At 39.3% G+C, this 10,000-nt stretch overlaps 1 protein-coding gene across 5 annotated transcripts in view; it reads right to left on the bottom strand.

The window, feature by feature from the left end:
* Positions 1 to 98: 98 nt before the first annotated feature.
* LOC112045504 (hepatic leukemia factor) overlaps positions 99 to 10,000 on the bottom strand; it is a 189,191-nt gene continuing 179,289 nt past the window's right edge. For all 5 annotated transcript variants that reach the window (XM_052890538.1, XM_024081697.2, XM_052890539.1 and 2 more), the window contains 3 exons: positions 3,794 to 3,931; positions 2,756 to 2,874; positions 99 to 1,983 (listed from right to left, as the gene is read on the bottom strand). In XM_052890538.1, coding sequence (XP_052746498.1) covers positions 2,788 to 2,874; positions 3,794 to 3,931 — 225 coding nt within the window. In that variant the 3' untranslated portion in view covers positions 99 to 1,983; positions 2,756 to 2,787. The remainder of the gene's footprint in view (positions 1,984 to 2,755; positions 2,875 to 3,793; positions 3,932 to 10,000) is intronic.

Here is a 10,000-nt window from a genome sequence, read left to right as displayed (position 1 = left end):
TTGTATGTTGTTCGGGAATAAATTAGCTTCTGCTTTACTTATTCCACAAATGAGGGAGATAGTGCTGCAACCACGAGAGGGGTTAATGAAAACGCAAGTTTGTGCAAGGTACTTTTTACCACGATTTATTACATAAAACAGCGATCGAGGAAATGTATCAGCGGCTTAGTAAACTAGCCGGCTTCCGGCCGCCCGGCGCGCGGAGTTCTGGCGACAGGCGGCCTGGTGACCATTTCTCCTGGTGACCAGGCGCTCAAGCGCACCGGCCGGCCGCAAAATAAATAAACATAAATACAACAATTAACATTTATTTCAATCCATAGAACCATTTAAATTAAAAATTTAAATTAGACTCTTTTAAAATACTACATATATCAATATGGTATTACGTTGTCAATACACATACGGAGCGGGCTCTCGCTGCCGCTCACACTGACAAGTGTTACACACACAGTACACACCCAACCGTTATGATGTCTGCAGAAACAATTTCATTATTATGTAAACAGTATAAGTACCACGTACATGATATTTAGCATAATTTAATGTATACCATTTAACAAACAAGATGGAATATCAAATGCCGAATAACATTAAATTCATTACACAATATAAGAGTTATATCATTTGATATGAAACAGTGCATTTTAAAAGTTCAACCGTCACACCTTTATATTATCCTTCACATGTAAACCTTTATAGAAAAAACATTTTATTGTTCTCGCTTTGTATTCATAAAATACTTTAAAATGCAACAACTTCTTAGTCTTAGTCCATAAACATTAATTTATTTTAATTCAATAAACATTCAATTGACTCATTTATCAACGACAAACACCTACAAAAATATATCAATATAACATTAGCACGAGTCAAAGAGAGTACGGTTTGGGAGTCCAGTTGATGCAGACATGTGGGACACGCGCGGCGCGCGAGGTTTGTAAAACTAAAAAAAATATAAACTTTTAAAACGTTAACAACTACAGCCATAACAAAATAGACTAAAAACGACTACGCTACGGAAACTACGGACTACTTAAACTATTCACTAAGTAAATTTGAAACGAAACTAGTGTTCGCTCACTACGGAAACGACGGGCGACGCGCGCGAAGCGGCGGGCCGACGCCGGCGCGGGTCGGCGCTGGGCCGACGCCGGGCCGGGTCGACGCTGGGCCGACGCCGGCTCGGGTCGACGCCGGGCCGACGCCGCGCCGGGCGGGCCGGGCCGCCCCGCGGCCGGTCTGGGAGCGGTCTACGAAGCGAGCTCAGCGAAGCGCCGCGCCGCGGGCGGCGGGACGGAGGGCGGGCGGACTGTCCGCGGCGCGGCGCCATTACAACTACCTATGTACAGACGCAGCACTACTTGCGCGAGCCACTTGAGCAATCCGCGTGCGCGGCCTGGGCCGTAGTATCAATACTCAACAACATTAACTTAGACGAGCCGCCGGCGCCGGGGCGCTCGGGACGGGGACGCGGCAAACTTCTTTAAAAATAACGACTTCGTAAAATTTGGTCCGTACGTCATTGACTAACCCTGTAGAGTGTCGAACCGAGTCCGAAGAAGGAATTAGAGACGACGAAAGGTCGGAGGTCGAGCCGAGCTTTGGCAAAGATCACCTTAAACTAAGAGAACAACTCACGGTAACTGCTTCGTAAATGAACTAACGATAACTTAACGAGGAGCGAGAAGTCCGGTCGATTCGCCGAGCCGCCCCTAGAGCGTCCGCCGGCAGTGCGCGGGCGCCGTCGTGACGTCACGCGGACCGTGACGCGGCCACTTCAGCGAATCGAGTCGTGCGGGCGCGGGGGGAAGACGCTGCCGGGGGGAGGGCGGGGCGATAGTTACACAGCACGTTAACAATACGATTAGTCAGTAAAGTACATTTAAACCGAATATTTGAAAAGCGTTACGAATACGAGTAGATGGTAGGGCTGCGAGCCCGAGGCGGCGCACCGCACCGCACTGCACCGCACGGCGCTTCCTGCAACCAGAACATTACTTCAATTAGCATACATACACTCACTGAATTAAATTTATTTACTGAATTAATTAAAATAGGTTCAGTATGGCCTTCGCCGAAGTCGGGTAAAAATAGGATAATAATAATATAAATAATTTTGATAATTATTAATTAAATATTTTTTATAGACTGCCTCGTTGGTACAGTTTGTCAATGTAAATTTGCATCCTAAGTCGGGCCATGAGATACTGAGAACTGTACGTGTCAGGAAACACAGACAGAGACAAACCCGGAAGGGCATTCCACATCTTAGCAGTGTGCCTAGTGGGAGTTTTAAATATTTTTATATTGTTACTGTCGCGTTAACGTAAACGCGAATAATATGGAATTGAAACAGTTGTGCAGTAGTGCCACTAGATGGCGCTGTTTCAATTCCATATAAATTCGCGTTTAGGTTAACGCGATCGTCACAGTATCAAACTGCCACTAGGCCCTGAACGTCAACAACAAAGGGATGCCATTTTTCCCGACGTCTCGCTGTTCTGTGGTAGAAAATGTTCCATATCCCTCTCCTTTAAAACGAGAGAAACTTAAAAATCTAATACTTATATAAAATTATCATGTCACAGTGTTAGTTGCCATACTCTTTCGAAACGGCTTGACCGATTGATATTTGGTAGGTCTAAGTATATTGGATGTTGTCTATTTTTCATACGTAATATGTAAAAGGCAAAATAACTGTTGACGGGTTAGCTAGTAGAATGTAATGACGATGTTGATTTACAAGACTCACATTATGTGCGGTATAACTGTGCCTGGCGGCGCTCACACTTCTGAGTACTTGGAGAGCTTGTCGCGCAAGATGTGGTTCTCCTTCTTCAGCAACTCCACCTCCTGCCGCAACCCCATGTTCTGCAACCATACATAAGCAATTCAACAACCATACACAAGCAATTCAACAACCATACATAATCAATTCATTAACTAGAATCAATAGGTTATGTCAGCTATGGGCTAAACAAACAGAACGTAGACATGACCACTTGCTGATTTGTAGACTCGACATCTGCTGAGGATGTCCTGAACAAATTGATATGCACACCAATGAGAGAATTTTTGTGTTTGTTTACCACTAGTTTCATTTGACAATTATTGTCACAAAAGTCATCTTCTCTGATCTAACGACCATCCTAGATCCAAGTCTTTTATGAGACGTCATAAGGGAGAATATAATGCATGTCCCTTTTATTTTCAAGACTATATCTTGCCCTCCATCAGGGATTCTGTACCTGATAGACCCATGGCGCTACATTGTCTCTTACAGATTCTATAGCCTTACCTGCATTCCACAATTAGGCAAATAGAAGCTGCGCTACCCTGGAGATCATCTTATGATATTTTCGTTATTATTATCTTACAAATACATTTAGAACATATTAAGCAATAAATATAGTACGTATTATATTTTGTTTGTTGCCTTAATTACAAATTGGTGAAAATTACTACACTCCAACCCGACATGTCAGAAAATGCTTTATCTTCTTGCATCTAAATGTTCTAAATCTTAATGTACTTGGTTTATAGAAAGGTATAAGAGTCTTGATGGTTGTTTTGACCACAAGTAGAAACTGCAATTACTTTGGTGGGGTAGTTTGTAGCATACAATGGTTGCATGGTTCAAAGCTAAACCGAATCGATCTACAGGTTCAGAATTGTATGTCGTGCATTACCTATGTATATTACAAGCATACACGATGCTGATTTTCATCTGAGACCCGTGTGACGTCACTAACTACTCGGAGGATTACCGACACGGCGATTCGGCACTCACCTCCTTTTCGAGGTAACCGGCCCGAAGTGCAATTTGATTCTCCTTCATCCGACGAGCATCCCGCGACCGTTTGGCAGCCATGTTGTTCTTCCGTCGGCGCGCCCAGTACTTGTCATCCTTCAGGTCATCCGGGACGAACTGCGACCACGACGGTACGTTAGGACGTTGCTCCTCAGACTCCAAAACCACCACCAAATAACACACAATGCAATGCGGAATGCCAATCACACAACTTGAAGGCCATCATAGGAATCCGAAATCAAACCATACACTCCCTATCACACACAAATTTGATGGCAGTAGCAAAAAAATATGTATGCTAAGTTTACAATAACTTTTGAATAATCAAGTGTGTGTCTAACCGCTTCCACTGTGAAATCGGAATGTAAGTTTAACTGGAAAGAGTAAGATGTTAATCCAATAGATGATTATCTTTTTCATTAAGTTAAATAACAAATAAATCATAATACAGTAACCCCGAATTACATTTCGAATACGCAATGTCATGGCGGATAAAACTACCTTGGATGTACCGATGTATCATGCTTCGGATCCGTTATATTAACTGAGGCTTTATTTTCTAGTAATTGAAAAGTACGGTTTGTTTCCAATCCAACACATCGCTGAATTCGATATTGAAAACAAATCGTTAGCAGAAATCCTCGAAGTTTCTGATGCTAAAGGTATGTGTGATATGGCCATATGTAGGAAAATCATTAAAAATTTTGTGCTCTGCAAGGCTTTCGAAAGAGAATTGACGATAGTATATCTATTATCTTTCGAACATTCTATAATAAAAGTAATACCCAATACACAAACCCACTACCATGCATTAAACTTAGTATTAAGTAACGGCAAATAAGTTTTACTCATGTGTTCCTTTCTCTTAATTTGTAACTGCTTGTAACTTGTAAAGTGAACTTAAAATAGAATGCGGCTTTATGACGACTTAATACTCGTACATACTTCGTTTTATTTTTAACTTCAAAAAAATTAGGAGGTCCGCAATTCAACGCATATTTTCCTTTTTTAAAGTTTGTTACCTCATAACTTCGTCATTTATACACCAATTTTGAAAATTATTTTTTTGTTTGAAAGAGTATACTTCCAGATTGGTTCCAATGCATTTTCATAAAAATCGGTTTAGAAGTTTTGTGTTAAATTCAAAATAAATACGTCTTTAAAGTCGGTTCCATTTTCATGTTAAATAGATTTTAATACATTAACAATGATGTTCTTTTCCCGGTAGACAGATTTTTTAGATATAGTAACAGCACTTACGCTGTGTATGACAATCAATAGAAACGTAGAATTAGAGTGATACAGAGAAAGATGTGTGGCATCGAAACCTATTTATTAAAGAACCGTTGATTAGCGATTACTCACAGGCAGATGAAGTAGTAGTTATTTTTTGCATTGCTGATGCAGTTTTACATTTAGTTTTTCCATTCAGTTTTACTCATAAAAGCGTTTGTCTATACGGAATTAGAATTAAGCAGCTTATGAGTTGAGACTCCGACTTTCATTCCAAAGATCGGGGTTTTAACCGTGCGTGTGTCGTCTCGCACGTACTCGTGTATACGTACTTGTAGACAAATGTACACACGCGATAGCCACAAACGTCGCCACAAGAAGCAAGAAGTGGCCACAAAAGTAGCTGAAGCACGCGACAGCCACTTGTGGCCGGTGGTCGACACTTACGGTCGGTGGCTGCTACTTTTCGACACTAACAGGTTTACTGAGATAAGAGAGAGGGTTGCGGGATCACGCGAGTGGCGTTTGGCGTTTAGTGGCCGGTGCGGGCCACAAGAAGCGAGCAGCGACGATTGTAGCGTGTGGCGGCTACCGGCGTCAACCGTGTGCAGTATAAAATCTATGAAAACTACAAGAAATATGCCGGTAGCGGCGTTTTGTGGTCGTAGCCGGTGACCCGTGGGAACCCAAATGCATTTATTTATTGTTTTTTGATCAATCCAAATCAAATCAGTTTTGAACACTTTTAGGAAACATATTTGCCGTTTATGATTTGCTGTTATTAACTGGTGAATGTAAAGCAAGTTGTCAAATCCATTAATGTTAATAAACCTACTATTTAGTATTTACATGTATTAAGATTGGTCTGGCATTTGAGTTTACGTTCGGTGCCGTAACATTAATGAATTTCACATGTTATTTTATATAGTCCCTCTCCTATCTGTAAAGTTAAGCAAATATCAAAGTAGTCAATAGTGGCCCTAAATGTTTTAGATTTACTGGCAGGTGTTCTCTCGAATTCGGCGTATACGCTGCCGCGTATCTCGATTAAGCGAAATATTACAATATAATATTTATTAGCTGTGTTGACGTAGCTCATTTCGTGGCCAAACACGAGGCCGCCCTTGAGACCTTGAGACGAATTGCGAGGAGCTTGAACCTCAAAACCCATACAGATATCATTACTTGCTACTACAACTACGAAGTATACTAAAAAATGGCGATAACTGTCATTTCGTTGACAGGTCTAAACCTCTATAGTAGAGGAGCCAGGGATGCTAAATTTGCAGTTACTAGATTCGATGACAGAAAGAATAAATGCTTATATACTTTTTTCGCTTTCAGCGGTGGGGAAAAGAACTACAGACTTTAATGACAATTTTCATTACTTCGGCTTACTGAGACCATCAGAAAATATGAGCGATTATTCAGAAGATTTGTTCGTTCAAAATTAGTAAAAAATTACTCGCGCGCGTGGCTTGCTAACAGAATTATTAAGGGTTTTATTTTGTAACTTTGGAACCCTCCCATTCTATTACGTTACGCTCAAATCGCCAGATTTTCGAAATGCGCACTGCTTAGCTATCAACTCACCTATCTTATCTTAATCTGACGTGCTGGTAGTGTATTTCTGAAGTTAGTTTTTTTATGGTTGCCCTAAATGTACCCACCAATATTAAGGGCTCATACTTGGTGGAGGTACTGAACGACGTGCAAGGTATACTCCCTTATGTTCATCTGCAGCGCTCGAGTAACTGCAAAAATCCCTTCTTCGGCTTCCTTACTACTAAGTCGATGTGCGCTCGTCTAGAGAATACCTATTGGCACTGTTAATTTGAAAGTCATTTGAAATATTAAGGACGAAGATTATCGTGTTCATAATTTCTTAATTGAAGTCAGTTGTAATATTTATAAGACTTTATGCTGTTCATTCAATGATTCAAATAGTTCTGCTGTGGTCACTGCTGTTATAAGATGTCGCGAGAGACGCAATACTTAGTAGGTATGAAATTCATATGCAATGGTGACTGAACGGTAATGGCATGCATAGGTGCAAAAATGAACTGAATCTCCTGAGAACTCGTTACCAAATAATATTATAGAATAGATTTTCTATTTTGTTTAACTGTATTAGATATATTTATCAATGAATAAGTTTGGCTAGGTTAGGTTAGGGACACAATTTAAGATCTATTTACAAAAGATATATTTTTTTACTGCGAAAATATTCATTTTAGCACACATTTCCCTAAAAATGTTTATATAATTTACCTTAAAGAATATAACCCTAGAGCTATGGGAAATACTCTCGAGCATCCTGTATACTCCGGCTAAAATAGCACTTTGTCTCAAATAACATAATAATAATTATGTATAATTATAAAATGGCGTGCTAGCTATTGTAACAGAACAAATCATAACGCATTCAACCGGAGTGTTGCACATGAGATCAGATGTCCTACTATAAGGTTTTCGAAATCTATATAGCTATACATACGAGAAAGACTTTTTGGTTTGGTTCACTCCTAAATAGGAATGGCTTATTAAAAACTGTTGGAATAAGCAAAAATACATGTCTATGATACAATACTAGCTAGTAATAATATTACTAGCCAGTAATAAGCTATATTGTTTATTTAAACTGCCATCTCTCAGACATTTAAGTGTCATATTATCTGTCATTATTCTTCTTTTTCAAGAGATCTGCAATTCACTATATTTTACAAATATTAATAAACAGATAGTCAAGCAGTGCTTTATAATGTGTTTTCTTTCATCTCGCGACTCCAAATTCCAACAAAAACAATAAGGATCAATAACAGTAGTAACACGACAAAGGTAATTTTGTATAGGAATAGTCACTTTGTATTTACGAGTATCTATCTAATAAAAGTTAATTAGATGACTTTCGAGACGGACCCGTTGTTTGACAGCCTGTCATTATTTGAAAATATAGAAAGTGGTCTATGAAAGGACGACTTTTCGGCTGGTTAGTTTATGATAAAAATAACTCCTTATTTCCTTTAGTGGGCTCCTATAACTTGAGAAGAGAGTTTCATTTTAATGAAAGATTAAATGGTTGTTTTGTTGAAATCTCAGAATTGTTATGAAACAAATGAAAGAAGCTAATGAATAACATGCAAAATAAAGGTTACAGGACATAAATTGACCATTTAAATTGAAAGTTCCTTGGCTATTTGTTTTTTTTTAATTTGTATTAATTTTAATATTTGTTTATTTATGTCCTATACCCTTTAAATATAATAAATATAAAGTTTTAACAACTCATTCTAGTAATAAGTATACTAATTATTATTATTTGATATTGAAATTTAAATTTTTTTAGTACAAATTGTAATAAGCGTTAGAAAGCATTTGTCTTGTGTATAAAAAGCTGGTTGTTGGGTTTGGGTTGCTGTGTGCAGAGGTGTTAAACGTGCAACAAGTGTTTATCAATTATTTTGTCATGAAATTCGTTTCCTTATTCCCTATTTGATGGTTATTGAGTCTAAATACTTGTGGTATGTTTTTTTTTAAGATTGTATTAGGAGTGGTTACGACAATAGACCAACGGGGTGGGGATTGAACCACCACACCTCGGTGATGAGTACAAGTGAGGCTCTAAATTTTGCTTTGGCAGTAATTATGTACTTTGCCCGAAAGTTACTAGACTAGATACGAGTCAACCTACCAATCATAAATTTCTAATTAATCCAAACTGGGAATCTAACCCAGTGCCAGAATAAATCAATCAATACATCACATGAAAAACTTAACAATAAATAATATTTTTTCTTATTTTGTTGTGCAGTCCTTAGGACGTTCGGGCGAGATCTGCGTTCTGTATCTGTTGTGCTATTTTGTAACGATGATTTTATGATTCGTTTCCGTAAAGAGTCGGAAGTTAGAGACTGGTAGCGATCGGCTGGCGGGAATGACTTGCGATATAAGGCGCTCGTCGTACGGTCGCCTTCAGTATGCTCGTGGCGTTCGAGCCGTCCACATTTCTAGTTGTGTAATTATTTATGGGTTACTTGGCATAGGCGGGGAAAGTGACTTGAGTGGAAAAGCGGAGTGTTAGTCGACTGTCAAAGGATCCTTTAACCCTACACACAACGTTCACAAGTGCGTGACTTCACTCAAGGTCAATCTCTGCCATTCTAGGGTCTTATTCCGGTTACAGTTTTTTTGTCAATTTAGTTGTCTTGACAATATTGTGAAACATTTGTTCAGATAGAGACGAGTTGAAATAGTTTTGAAACTCACACCGTCGAGTTTTAAAACATCTTTACAGAATAGCGCCAAGAATGACATACATTACAGAGAATGCTGAACACTAAACTCAGAACGCCCAAACGCTTTTTGGCTTTAAGTGATTTTATATTTCAAATCCAAGTTTGTCCAAACATTTAATAAGTCAAATGACCTATGGTACAACGGGTATTCCTAATATTATTTTCCTGCCATGCGTTTTGACTACGACTTGTGTTAAGTAGGTCTTACTTCGGAGCACGTGTTAACAGTACATTGGGGTACCGCTTATATCTAAATATTGAGGTCGCACAAATCCTTGCGTTCAAATTTACATCCGCACTGTGACGCAGATGCAAATATGGATGCAACTGCGAACCGATAAGTAGATCACGAGATACTCAAGTATGTCAGAGGGGATTTTACATAAATGTATATTGGAGAGATGTGTATTGTGATTGTGGACAAGCAGTCAGTGTATCGTAGTGTTAGCGTCAGTGTTGCTAGCTCTACACATCAACAGATTCTTCAGTCGATGGCTTATGCAAATGCGTCTACCGGCGTGTGGAGACGTTGGCGTCCGCAGACGCGTCTGCCACCGATCTTTTAATTGTCGGTTTCTTTGGCACGCAACAACACGCGAGCACCCGCCATTTGTTAACACATCGGCAAATGCACCAATATATTTCCATCTTTTCAGTG

Source organism: Bicyclus anynana, chromosome Z (assembly GCF_947172395.1).
Source record: "Bicyclus anynana chromosome Z, ilBicAnyn1.1, whole genome shotgun sequence".
Lineage (NCBI taxonomy): Eukaryota > Metazoa > Arthropoda > Insecta > Lepidoptera > Nymphalidae > Bicyclus > Bicyclus anynana.
The sequence above is the reverse complement of the archived record's forward strand: the minus strand, read 5'-3'. Positions and strand labels throughout refer to the sequence as shown.